Source organism: Phalacrocorax aristotelis, chromosome Z, assembly GCF_949628215.1.
Source record: "Phalacrocorax aristotelis chromosome Z, bGulAri2.1, whole genome shotgun sequence".
NCBI classification, from domain to species: Eukaryota; Metazoa; Chordata; class Aves; order Suliformes; family Phalacrocoracidae; genus Phalacrocorax; species Phalacrocorax aristotelis.
The window spans coordinates 32827145-32841289 of NC_134311.1; the positions used below are offsets into that span (position 1 = coordinate 32827145).

The 14145-nt window shown below is 43.7% G+C and overlaps 1 protein-coding gene across 2 annotated transcripts in view; it reads left to right on the forward strand.

Annotated features, from left to right (window-relative positions):
• The first annotated feature begins 883 nt into the window (after positions 1-883).
• ROR2 (receptor tyrosine kinase like orphan receptor 2) overlaps positions 884-14145 on the forward strand; it is a 158320-nt gene continuing 145058 nt past the window's right edge. Inside the window, exon 1 of one of the 2 annotated variants that reach the window (XM_075078492.1) lies at positions 884-1144. In XM_075078492.1, coding sequence (XP_074934593.1) covers positions 1039-1144 — 106 coding nt within the window. In that variant the 5' untranslated portion in view covers positions 884-1038. Of the gene's footprint in view, positions 1145-3402; positions 3788-14145 lie in introns of those variants that run through there. The other variant, XM_075078493.1, reaches the window with a different exon arrangement.

Consider the following 14145-nt stretch of genomic DNA (forward strand, 5'->3'; position numbering starts at 1 on the left):
AAATTAATTTCACTGAAACAGTTGTGAGTTTAGAGCTTGATTTGGGGAAGAAAAAGGGATTTGTATGTATTCAGCACTATTCAGCATCAAATCTGCTTAAATTTGCTGCTGAATTTTAGCTTTAAAAACATGGCAAATATTCAGGTGTTACTGGGTTCTTGGAGCTTATACGATATAGTTAACAGATGCCTGCTCACAGTTCTGCATTATCTGATTTTCTTGGAACTGCAAAAAAATATAAACTAAAAAGGGTTTTGAAAAGCATACTTAAAATGTGCTCAGAATGTCCTTATTTCTGGTAGTAAGTAACTTCAAAATGTTTCGAAGCTTTACTTGGAGCTGAATAATTTTCTGCCTGTTAAAGGTAGAAAGTAAAATTTACTTTTGACACCCTAGCAAGAGAGAACCGGTGGAGCGCGTAAAGGAGGGTCCGGGTCGCGGCTGGGAGTACGTGCTGCAGGGCTCAGGCCCCGGGAAGTTTTGGGGGCAGGAGCAACCATTTTCAGTCGCTCGATGCTGTGTGGGTGCGAAAAGGCGTCACTTGTGCGGCGAGGAGGAAGAAGGCAAAAGAGAGAAGCAGTAATGGTTCTGGCCGATGCCACCACCCCCCGACCCCCCCGTTATTTTTGTTTGACTGGGGATTTTTCTGAGGAAACTTAGAGGCTCCCGAGGCTTCTGGGGGCAGGACTCCCCGCTCAGAGGGGGCCCAAGCCCTGCTGGCTCCTGGGCGTCGTCACCCCACACGCCCCGCTCGTGTGCGGAGGGAAAGGCGGGGGCTGACCCCGGCAGAGGGTGCCGGAGCGCAGGGACTCTCCTTGTCCCGTCCTCCCCCCCGCGCTTCTCCCCTCCCCTCCGTCGGATTTGGCCCGGGTGACGTTGTGATGCTGGGGAAGGAGGAGAAGGAGGAGGAGGGGAAAGGAGCGCGGCTTCCTCCGCCCCCAGTCGGGGACAGTCCGTTAGCGGGAGCGCAGGGCCCGGGGCGGCGGTGCGAGGAGAAGTTAGCGGCAGCGCCGAGCCCCAGCGGCGGCGGCGGGCAGCATGGTCCCGGCGGCGGGGCGGCGGGGGACGGCGGGGCGGCGGGGGGCGGCGGGCCGCCTCCTGGCCCTGCTGGCGGCCGCCTGCCTCCTCCGCCTGCGCGCAGCAGGTAAGGAGCGGGACCCCCGCCCGGGGGCCAAGGGGGAACGATGCTACCGCTTCCCGGGACCGGGACAGGGGGAAGGCAGGGAAAACCGCGCGTCTTCCCAGGAGAGTTGCGCGTATCCACTTGGGACCGGCGGAGCCGCCAGCATCCCCGGCTGCTGTTTGAAGTCAATTACTTTTTCTGTCTGTCTTCCCTCCTTCCTTCCTTCCTTTCTTTCTTTCTCTTTTTTTTTTTTTTTTTTTTTCGGTGGTTCTTGGCAAAATGGAAACCTGATGTTGCGGTTTTTTTGAGGGGGCGGGTATTGGCAGGAGGCGAGGGGAGCGGTGCCTTGCGCTCACTAAAGCTCTTCCCCGAGCGCATCCCGGCGCCCCTGCCCCGGTGGGGCGGCGGGCGCTTCGTGCCCCTCCTCGGTCCGGTTCAGCGCACCGAGGCTGGTTGGTGGCGACTGGGGGGAGGGAGAAAGAAGGAGAAACAAAGGAAAAGTTCGGGGTTTTGTTGTTGCCGAGGGTGGATAGCAAGGAGTGGAGCCTCCTCCCTCACTCCGCCCGCCCTCCATCCCTCCCCTCGGAGTGGTTATAATAATCTGTTATTATTTGGGCCGTTGAGTGTTGCCAGAATCCCAGTGGGGACGAGGAGGAAGGGCGGATGGGGGGACTAAAGTTGAGTGGGCGAGGGGGCAGCCGCCGCGCCTGCAGCTGATGGTGACTCGGCGGGGTCTCCTTCTGTGTGTTTTTGAGCTATAGAGGGTCCCATTCCTCTGTGTACCTGGACGACCCTCGGGGACCGAGGAGGTCAGCCTTTGGACTCAGGAAACACTAGGGCTCGGTTCAGCGAGCTCCGCGATTGTTTTTAGGGTTGAATAAACTGCCCTTATTAACATCTGACCTTGCGCCGTGGCAGCGGCCGTGCGGCTGCTGAACAGCTGCCAGTTTGTCCGGCATCTCCGAGGCAAGCGCCGTGATTTATAGGGACCTTAGGGAGCGTGCGGGGTTGAAGAGCCGCGATGGTGTAAGAGTTACAGTTCCTGTAAAAGAACCCGCATAAACTTTTTTTTTCCCCCCTCTTCCCCCCCCCCCCCTTTCCCCCCCGCCCCCCGCACGCCTAGGATGTGTCGTTCTTTCAGAGGAGAAAAGGGGAGGTTTAACGTTTTCGTTTTCCCTGGGATGTGAAATGCACCGGGGTGGTAGGAGCTGCCGGATTCATCTCTTTGATCTTTCATGAAACCATTCTCTGGAAAATTGCCCTCTCCCCCTTTGCAGCAGACCAACCTCGCTCACAAACTCCTTCCCGGCGCGCTTTGCCCAGGGATTGAGGGGGGAGATGGCAGGCGGCACCGTTTCCATGCCAGGGTCGTAACCCTTCCATGCTGCCCCCGCCGGGCAGTGCGGGAGCTCGGCGGGCAAGCAGCGCCTTCCCGACCACCCCCACCCCCGCGCCTTTCCTGGCTTTAACTTAATTGCACCGAAGTGCTGGAGGAGACCGATGATGTGTTTAAGGAAAAACAGTGATGCTGCAGATTAGAGGGGACTTGTTAATCGATTGCATGTTTGAAAGGGCTTTTCTTCCCTTTGTTGCTTTCGCTAATCCATTTACCTCTCTCCGGGAGGTGACAGATGCCTATATTTCCTGTTATTCAGCTCCGGGGTCCTGGGTCTTGCCATTTGTTGCATTACCGTGAAGGGGAGAGGGGTCAGCAGAAAGCTGGAGGTCTGGGGGTTTTCCGGGGGGAGAGCGGGAGGCGAGCGTGTTACAGCTCGCGGATTTGGGGTCAGTTCCCGTCGCGTTTGTTTTTCCTAGTGCCTTTATTGCTCCCTTTGAAGGGGGGCCCTCTAACAAATTGCGGGGCCTGCTCCGCCGCCCTGCCCCTCCCGCGGGGTCCCGGGGATCTCCCGGCCGGCCGGAGGGGGTCTGGAGGGGAGAGGGGGCTGTGGTCGAAGGCAGTACCTCCTCCCGGGGTCGCGGGGACGATGGCGGTCGTCCTCTGCGGGATGTAAAAGGAGATGCCGGGCTTTCTGTCCCCGTCCCCGCTTTCTTCCCCAAGCAGCTGAATCTGGTTTTATTTTTTGGACGCAGAGGGAGGGAGGCGTGCGGGCTGTCCGGGGGGTTGCTTCCCTCCCATCCTCCCGCCCTCCCTCCTTCCTTCCACCGCAACCCGTGAACACCGACGCTTGTGCATCTGCCACTACCAGCCTCTTTCTGCGCCCCTCGCGCCCTCCCGGGGGGGATGCGCGCTCCCGGGCACCAAGCGCGGGCTGCCCGCGGCGGGAGCGCGTCCGGAGCGGGGCCAAAGGGGCCTAAAGAGCGCGGGGCGGGGAAGCTTGGCTGGCGAGCGTGGCACCCCCCACATCTCCCCCACAGAGAGTGGCTTCTGTGGGCAATGGTGCTGGTCTTCTGCCTGCACATGTCATGAGGAGACATTTCAGATTTGGTGAGAGTGTCTCAAGCTTCTCGGAGGCAGCGTAAAATCACAAACTCCCATTAAAAGTGGTTTTGGGGATTTCTGTTTTTTATTTTTATTATTGCTGCCCCGTAAACGGGCTTCCGATAGTCGTCTCAGCCACCTGTGGAAAGCGTGGATTCGCTATGCTTCGATAGGCATGAAGTTTGAGACTCCATTTTCTTCACTGAATGCGCAGCACAGTGGTGGTGAGCCCAAAATCACAGCAATAAATGCTTGTGTTCTTCTATTGTTAAGCAGTATTCTTCTGTTTAATTAGATTTGCTTAAGGGCAAACAGAGTCTTTGTCGATCTACATTTCACTTAAACGTTCATTTTTGAAAATGTTACTTCAAAATGTTACTTCAGCCCTTTCAGCGTTCATTTTACAATATGACCAAGTGAGACGCAATTGAAACCGGCGATGCACAACGTACTCGGCTTATAGACTTTTGTCCCCTCACCATTAAATAGGAAAGGACGTTTAATCCACCTGAGTTAATACTCGCGTGACTTGCGAAACATACAGAGCACTGTTTAAAAAAAAAGTTCTGTCAATGCCTGGGAATGAAACATAATGTAACTCTGTGCTATGATATTGCAAGCCCTAATGTTTGTAAACTTCTACCTAATTTTACAAAGAAAACGCCCTAACTTATTAGAATGCAATGTTGGTGGAGAAATGAATACACGTACAGAATACTTCTGAGTGCCTTTAAATGCCTAACTACAAAAAGTTGTAAAGTGCTTGGATCTTTAAACTTGCATGAGATTTAGCTATAGCTCCCTTCTGACTTTAATAAATGTGATTCAGCTCTGGAAGTTGTACATAGGTCACTTGGTAAAAGTCGATGCAGCTCTGAGTACAAGAAGTCTTCATAGAGCTTTTAATAAATGACATTGACTACATTAACTATTTTTAGATCAAACCTTAATCAAAACTTTTCTAGCGTTAATTAAATCGTTAAGTAGTTTAGTGGCAAAGTTTGTCCTTGGGTCAAGGGTTGGCACTGATTTTTTTTTTTTTCCTTTGAGTGTCTTGATTATGTTAAGCATTTGTAATGGAGTTGCAGTTTTCTCCTTAATCTCTTTTCTGCTGTAAACAGCATAGAAATGCAAGATGCAGGAAGAAAAGGACCAGTTGACAGACGAGGCGAATTAATCCCGTTTAGTGAGCTTCCAGTTGTTTGCAAGGAAGCTGATCTTTTTTCTAAACTCACTGCACTTTGTGTAAGGTGTGAATAGCCTTCAGAACTGTCATTGGCATGGAAATATATTTGACCACTAATTAGAAAGCTGACAGTCCTAGCCCACTGGCCAATCAGAATGAAATGTAAAAGGAAAGAATGGTAATAGAGTTTTGTTTGATAACTATGATGATCTTCTGTAGAGAGTACTTGTAGAGTCCTCTTCATGGCTTATCTTCAGAGTCTTAAATTAATGTTTTTTATTCAATAAAAATGTCAGCTAGAAGCAGTCAGCAACTTAAGTTTTTAGTCATGCTTTGGAAGGAGGTAATTTATTTTAAAGAGCCCGTATGTATTATTTTGAACATTGTAAGCAAAGAAAAAATATTAAGCAAACTTCCTTTGGTTTTTATACATAAATCTTTCTATAGATGTTCTGTGTTGCGTTGTGCAGTTGCTCAGAGGGAAGAAATGCTACTTACAGTTTTCCTTCTAATTTATAGCATCTGTCACTATGTTCTCTGTGGAAAGGATGGCTTGCTATTTAAGTTTGTTTATTCATTGTGGGGCTGTTGCTTTGTAAAGGAAGTTGTCATTAGGCTCAGCATGTCTGGAAAGTATGCAAGTCCTCAACTCTTCTAATCCAGTGACTACAAAGTAGTTAAAGCTTCAAAGAAAAGGAATGACAGGATTTTGCTGCACTGAAAGAAGATGCATTGTTTGTTAATCCTGCTTTTAATTGTTACTCATACTGTAGACTGCTGCAGCATTCTAGTAACCATTTGGGACAAACAACAATTTAACTTAAATGATTGTCTTTCCTCTTAGTTTTGTCTAAACGTGTAAGTAGTTTGAAGTGAAATGTCCCTCACCAGCTTTTTGCATTTACTTTTTCCAAGCCTTTGCCATGCACCACTATTCATTTGCAAACATCCTGCTAGGTAGTTTTTCTGATGTTCTCCACAGACTTGACTTAAAACCAACCTTTTTCTCCTTACATCTGTTTGTCCTCTTCAGCTAGTTTGGGAAAGGATTTCTACTTCCTTTTCCAAGTGATGCCGGCCACTGGTTTTTTTTGAAACTAAAAATGGCTGTGTGTGGCTTTCCTGGTGGCAGTAAAAGACACCTTTCAAAAAGTCAGGGTGATCCCTTAGCTATAGAGTATGACTTTGTCTTTTAACTGACAGTGGAAAAAAAGTCTTTCATTTACAAACACAAACAAATCTGCATTGTGGTTTCAGTGAAACCAAGAAATCACAGTAGAAATGCGTTTCACTAATGGTACACTGTTACTGTGATGGGGTAAGTAAATGGATCCCACCTACTTTAGGGTGGTAACACCGGTCTTGAGCAGTTTGCAAAGGCTGTTGAAGAAGCAGCATGGGTATCCTACAGACAGTTCCATGCTTCTGAGCTGGTTTAAAATTAGCTTGTGTGTATCTGCAGGAGCTGTTGAGCACATGTATTGTATCGAAACATGTATCATTCATGAAACAAAGGCGCTATACTGCTGTCTGCTGATTGAATTAGTCTTAATTTATATTGACACTTTCTGGTTTTGCTCTATAAACTGGCCTAATGAGAGTCAGTCTGTGGCGGTGAAGAAGGGTGTTATACAATAGCTTGTGGAAGAGGCAGGATATTGTGATATTACTGGTTCAGTAGAAAGTATTTGAAGAATGAGCGTGGTCTTATGTACCTGTTTCTTCTGAGTCCAGAGTAGTGACGACTGACATCCCCTGAAGGTTGTGTGTTTGTAAGGATGCAGTTTCAGGGGCACCTGAAGCTCTGTTTATTTACTTAAATCAGCAAGCTGAATCTGCTGGGAAGTAATCACAGGGTAAAGGATTCTGCAGGAGTGAAAGACTACGTGGGCAGAGGTGAACAGAGAATTGGCACGATGAAAAGAGATAAGACCTTTTCCACTCTATGGATTTTGCTGAAGGAACAGGAAGGTATTTTGTGAGAGTACTGCTTGCAGGAACAGCAAAGTGAGATCAATGGGGAACTGTTCCAGACCCTGGTTTGGCCAGTGGCTAGTTTTGAAGTGTGAGTGGTCCAACCAGGAGATTAGATTGTGTCCCCATAAGTATTTTGTCACAGTTCTACATCGATTTCACATGGGAGACATGCTTCTTAAGCGCCTTTTAGATTTCATACTTCCGCTTTGGTGATGTCAACTTGTAAAGAGAAACAACAAACACGGGTTCGGTATTCTTTCTTGAAAGAAAAACCCTCATGTGTATATTGTCATATCTATGAAACCTCTACTGAACTTAGATTTCTGTCTTCTAATTGCTCTGTTTGGACACTTCCTTTTACATGAGCAGCATAAATACTTAGTTCTGTAACTCCATGTTATTGCCCCTTATCCTAGTCAATGCTGCTGTAGGCTGCTCCTTTAACAGTTCACCTGGTAAGTATTATTTCAAGATTAATCAGCTTCTATAAGTTATTTTCCTCACTTTTGGTGGTTTAATGCTTTAACAGTATTTTTGCCGTGGTATTGTGTATGCAAGTAGAATGATTTGACTGTTTGTGTAACAAAAGAATAAATTGTTAGAGTTCTAAAATTGTGAAGTTTCATTTTTCAAAACAACATACACAACTGTCTAGATGAATCATGAATCAAACTATCAAAGGACTAATTCCTTATCAAAGTAATAATGCAGTCACATATTCAGTTATGGAGTAGACAGAGGACAGATAGAATACAGCAAAAGACAGGAAAAATTTTATCCCTGTCTATTTAGGAAAAAAAGTATAAAAACTGTTGTTGTAAATAATAAATCTGATTTCTGCTAGTCAGAAACACTCTTTTCTATGTCATATGAACTGTAAACAAAAATAAGTTCATGTAAGTATAAAAAAGGAATCACAGTACTCTATCCAATGCAAACTAATGAGACTGGCAGGCTTCTGCACAAGTGGAGGAGCTTGCTTTCCTCCCTGTCTACAACAGAATAGATAGCTCTCATACCTCTGAGTTGGATGTAAAGGAGACACAAAAGATTTTTTTGAAGAACAAAGTTCAGGGGCAGAGATTACCAGCACAGAAAAATCTTAGGAGCAGGTTAAATGAGAGCACAGCTTAGGCAGTTGAGCCGTGTTTCACAGCAAAATCTTCAAATTACTCCTTATATATGTTTCTATTTCTAAGACATTGATCTTTCACTTCAAAGCCTCTTAAGTTGTAATTGTACTTTTTTTCTTGCACGTGGCCAGGCATCATCCACATCTAAAAGTACTGTTAAAGTAGTTGCCTCCTCTCCCCTCTTCTTCATTTCCTTCCTGAAGGATGTTACCACCTTCCAACTGTCCTGTCAGAGCAGTGGGTGGACATTCAGCAACCTGTTTCAGGCAACATCTGCTAAATCCTGCAGTTCACTTGGTCTAAGCTAAACCAGCTGATTTTGAGTCTGATGGATCACAGGTCTCTCACATGAGCAGCTCTGCCAATAGGCCAGAGGAGGCTGTAACTTCTGCAGTGCTGTTACCAAGCTGGGATTTAGCAGGGAGGTCACCTATTCCACTAGCTCGCTTAGAACTGGTAGCCTTTGGCAGGGGAGTTTGCTGAGCACGTGGGAGGAGGATGGGAATAGTAACAGCAGTAGCATCTTCCAACAGCAGAATTAACAAATCTCCATTTAGCTCACAGTTTAGGTCTCTGTCACGCACTTTCCAAGTTTCTTCCTTCATGCTTCATAGAAGCTTCCCATAAATACCTACAAAACTAATTGTTATCCTTCTTTGCTCTGATGTCTCTAGAAATCCCTCATTTAAAGGTGAGGCTACCATGCTGGTCACAGTTGTCCATTTCTCTGTATACCCTGTCTTAATTTTGTCTCACATTGCAAGCTGTTTAATACAGTTAAATATATCATCGACTAATCTTTGGTCAATGCCTGGATTTCCAGTAAGGTGTGGGTATATAAAGAAATAATCTGTTACCGGCACAGTAAGTCCCTGTGAGAGTGCTACGATAAAACTGGCTGTCTGTGGGTTCACCAGGGGCTGCACACTGAGGGACAGGAGGTCTAGTCACAGCAATGCCATCTTAGATGAGATTAAAGTATTATGGGACCTCCCTGGTTTGTTCTTTCGGATGTTGAACAAACAAAGATCTGATACTAGAAGACGACGACTGCATCTCTGAAAGGAAAAAGCCAAGAAGGACAGTTCTACAAACATTCATCTGGTTTTGTCTGGATCTGAGTGAGAAATTACTCTTATGAGTATATCACAAGTTTTGCTGAATAGAGCTAGGTCAGAAAATGAGAACAAAGGTGGGGGAAAAAAAGAATGGTATTACTTGACAACGCAGGAATATAACAGCTGAGTTACTTTAAAATAGGTTGTGTGAACCCCTTGTATGAACCAATAATAAAAAAGACTGCTTGAAAGCTTAACAGGCCCCAGCAATGTATAAAATTTTCTGTATACTTGGTCAGAGTAAAGTTTTAGCCAGAAGTTATACAATGTAAAGAGAATACTGAGATTTGATAGTGTTTAAAATGAGAGAGTGTGTATTCTGGGAGGTAAGTTAACAAATGGTTTTACTGTGGTTGTTTCTAGTTTACAAAAGTGGCGTGGCAGAATTGTGTTATTGAAAAAAAAAACCAATACTAGAGCCAATAACGTGGTAGCAATGTTTCTGTATATAGTAAACTTTATCTCTCCCTAAAAATCTGAAAGCATGAAAAGGCAAATGAAGGCTATGCCAACAGATTTTAGATAGATAACTCAAATATAATATTGTATACCCTTTTATTTCAGGCAGTAACAACACTGTTCTGACTCTAAACGTGTGTTTGACTCCACATTTTGCTCATATATTAGAGAAGAATTTTTCTTTATAAAAAGTTGCCTTGAGGTGCGCCTACCCTGAGGTCTAATTGCCAAGTAATGCAAAACTATCCAAACTGTATATTGATGAGCTGACTGGACAAAAACTAACCCTGCAAAATCCACCCCAGTGCTGGCTAGGCTGCCTGAACTGGCTTAGCTCCTGTCCCCAGGAGCACCAACGCTGGCACGGGGAAGCGGCCGGATTGGATGGCTGGAGAGGGAGCACAGGGCAGCCCTAGCACAGAGTAGCTTAAATTGCCATGGGACTATACTCTCAGAGATAGAAAATGCGATATGCAGAAATATTAACATAATTGTGTGGGCCAGATACTTTGGAGGCATTTGACAATATCATTATAACTGATGGCTGCCTGAGATTTGGATGCCACAGAGCTGTCTCGAACATGTGCTGTTTAAGTAAGAAAAATCTCACCTGCCTCGAAAGTCTAGTCTGCAAACAAGTGTTTAATTAGTTGTCAGGTAGTTGTTCTCACCACAGATACTCTTAGTAATTTCTTTTTGTGTTTGAGCAGCTGACTCCAGCAGCTGTTGCTTAAGCTGGATTTTAGGATTCAAGTGAGTTTTGTATCACATCGTACTAGGTAAGAATGAATGATCTTTTGAAATTAAATGTGTTGATAAAACAAGGGAGGGTTTTTTTTTGGTTATTTCTTTTTTTTACAATAAACAATGAAATGAGCAAAAAGAAGATTTGGGGAAGGTTGAAGCTTTCAGTGTGCTATTTGAATATTCTAAGTTGAAAATAATAAGGATCTCATACCATCTAGCTGCAATTACTTTCTTGAATCTTACAACTGCCTGTTGAGAAATACAAATCATGCTTCTTTAGAACAGACATGAAAAAAATGGTTTTTTTCATAAAGTTGAAATGAAAAATAGGGGAGGAGTTTATGACAAAGAAACCAGAGAATTATGTTTGTATCAGAAATTCCTTTACTGGGGAATGGGAAATAAAAATCTTCTGTGGTACCGTAGGAACTCAATAGCTGAAGGGTGAGCTTAAACATTAAAAATTATCTTAAAAATTGTAGTTATAGTGGTGGCTAATGATGACTCCTTTCATGATAGACCAGAATCCCTTACAAAGGGGAAAGTGGTATTGTGTAGATAAAATTACAAGCTTGAACAGGATCTGAACCAAACCTACATGAGGAAAAAAATATCTGCTGTTGCTTTAATTTTAAAAATAACTGTGCTTCATAACTGTGCCTGGAAGCAATTTAATGCAACAAATTGATTTTTTCAAAAAGTATTTCCAGCCAGACCAGAAGCCTTAGTTAATAAATATCTTGAGAAGGTGAGTCTGTTCTTTAGGCATGGTTTTGCAAACTCAGTGAATTTGGATATTAACATCTGAAACTGTAGATAGTAATTCAACCTGTTTTTCTAAAGCTGAGCTCGCATTTATCTTGTCCTCTCTGTGTCAATGTAGAAATAGGATCCAGAAACATGTTCCCTAACAGAGGTAACAGAGGATCTGTTACAAAGTTCATGGTACTGTGGTTTTCAAGGAAAAAGAAAAAGAAAAAAACACATTTATTTCAAATTTTATATCTAGAGAGCTTTTGGATAATGTTGCTCTTGAGAAAAATACACAATTTTTTGTCAATGTGTTATTTAAGAACATATCAAGTGTAGCAAATACTTTGAAGAGGATCACGCCAGTCAAAGACAAGAGCATGTAGAGTTAGGAAAGGCAGATTTCAGAAGTTATCCTGGTTTGTAATCCAAAGACCAAATTTAAAGCTAGGAGCAGTTTTGATTCTGGAACTTGGGGAGGATGTGTTTACACAGGAGAGGACTGCAAAAAGCAAAGGTGTCAATTTACAGCGCATTTTCAAAATTACAAAAAGTGGAAAATGTTACCTCACATTTACTGAACACTTACTGTGCCCGCAGAGGTAGTTTTTAGAAAGTACTAGTTCAGTGTGAAACCACAGAGTAAACTAGATGTAGTAACTTCTTCCTGCAGACAAGTCTTTAGTGATCACTGAAATACTTGAAATGTCATCTTTGTTTGTGCTGGCCATTGGCACGTGATTTATCGTTTCTAGAAATAAACAGAGAAAAATCAAACCTCTGTACTGTGGTGTTAGGCTCCATAGAAATTCTTCAAGTGTCTCTACATCTGTCACATTTTCTAGGAAGCTCAAGATCTTCTGTAACCACAGTATGATTGGGGAAAAAAAGGATCAGGAAGGACTCTGAGAGGCCAGATTATCTGTTCTTCAAGGCAGAATCACCTATAGTTGGCATAACCTATTCTTAAGAGGTGACAGGAACAGAAGTTCAGTGACTTCCTCAGGCAAGCACACAGGCTTAGTGCTTACTTAGCTTGGTTGTAATTTAAGTGCATTGCTTCATTTTACAGTTTATTCCTCTACCCCTTGTAGTTGTACTTTTTTTTTTGGTGACTTCTGAAACAGTTCCTCAAACTGAAACAAACACTTTTCAAAAATTATCTTGTTTCCTTGTAGATGTCTCTTCTTGAACACCCTCTTCTCCCTTCTTTTTTTTCAACCTTTCCTTTTACATCATGTTTTCTGAATCTCATGGTCATGCTCATTCCTCCCCCCTGGACTTGCTCCAAAACAACTTTTTTGAAGTGTGCTAACTAAAACTGGTATATTCCAGCTCAGGCTAAAGGAAGAGGATTATTTCCTATATTTGCCAGATGACGTTGTTTTTATTTCCCAGAGTGATGTCTGACTGTTTTGTGGCAGGATGGCATTGCTCAAGTTCTGATCTACTCCAGATCTTTCATGAGGAATTGTTGCCAAGTCCCCATTTTGGTACCAGTGCAATGGTTTATGCACAAAACCTTCTGCCTGTCTTCACTCTTTTGTGCATCTTTATTCCTATCCGCTCCTTACCATTTTTGCTGACATTTTATTTTGTTTCCCAAGATCAGAATATTGGCAACACCTAACGCCTTGGTGTTGCCTGTGGAGTTCAGTAAGGGAGGTATACATAGCACTGAAACTTGTGAGACTCCATGGTATCAGTTAACTACTGAGAATTAATTCTCATTATGGTTTTTCAATGAACTGGCATTCACGTCTATAAAATTTTTTCATATTTCACTTACGGGAATGTCATGTGGGACAGTTCCCCCTCCCCAACTAATTATCACCTTCATTTTCCATTTGTGCCTCAGCTTCATGCTATCATTCAATGCAGGGTTGGAGCTGTCATATTATGGTCCTCAGGAACTAAACTTCCTTCTGCAGAAACTCTTGTGACATGTTGAAGTCTATGCTTCTGTGGTTCCTTCTTAAACAACTTGCCTTTCTCTAACTTAACTTTCTGTGACTCTGCTAAGGTATGAAGTCATACTGTACCAGAGAATAAGATTCATCAGTTTGAAAGGCAGGGTTCAGACCTGACTGTTTTCAAAAATTCTTTTTTTTTTTTTTTTTTTCCTCCTGAGTTCAGGCAGAGTTCACAGAAAACTTCTTGCAAATGATAGATTCTCTTTCTCTCTGATATGTGTGCATCAACTTAATGGATTAAAATAGTAACCTTTAATCTCATACTGGTTAATGTTTTCCTGCTTCTTTGCTCTTTAAAATCCCATGTTGTGTTGAGTAGTTGTATGTTGCAAGACCAAGGCAATTAACTAAAATTACTGTATATTTGGAAGCATATAATATAATTTCAATTTTAAGCATTAATGCTTATCTGAAATAAATTATGGGCTTAGAATTATAGAAATAATGTTAAGAATAAATATGTGCCCTTGTCAGTGTCTCTTCAGGGTTGTCCTCAGCTCCTGTAACTCCCATCATCCCATCCTCTTCCTTCATTGTACTTTTCTATTCCTATGGTTTTATTTTTTTCACTACAGCATATTTCGTTCTGACACTTGGCTTTTTTCTTCCTCTCCCCTCTACCATGCTCCCTTTCTGACTAATTCTCTGCCCTTTAGACCCTAGGAATTCACAAATATGCTGCGGTTGCCTATGAATGGTGAGAAGTACTTCAAAGTGATCTACAGTTGCTGTTTCTAGCCGTCTGGAAAAAAAATGCCTGGATGGCAGGTACAAGAAATACCGCCAAAGAGATGGTTTTCTGTGACTAACTGAGCCATTAGCATGCTCCTTTGAAAATTATGTTGCCTGAGAAACTGCTGGTATCAGCATCTGTACTTTTTTTGCACAGGATGGAAAAGTAAAGCCAGGAAAGAGTGAGATGGGGAGCACGCCTCCGATGAGGTGGGAGCAGGCTGGGGTGGATGGGCTTGTCTGAACAGAGGAGCTGGACTGTGATTCAGTTTATGAGGGAAATAAATGTCTGTGGGGTGTGGAAATGGGATTGGGATTGTGAGAACATATCATAGCAAGAATAGGGAAGGCTGAAGTGCTCATGAGCGTGACTGGCAGAGAATTAGAAACTTCTACTGCTGTCCTGCCAACATGGCTGCTGGTACTGGTACTGAAGATAGCACCACACCGTGCCTGGGAAAGTCCCGCCTTTTACTGTGGTTACTTTTTTCTTATTAAGGACATGTA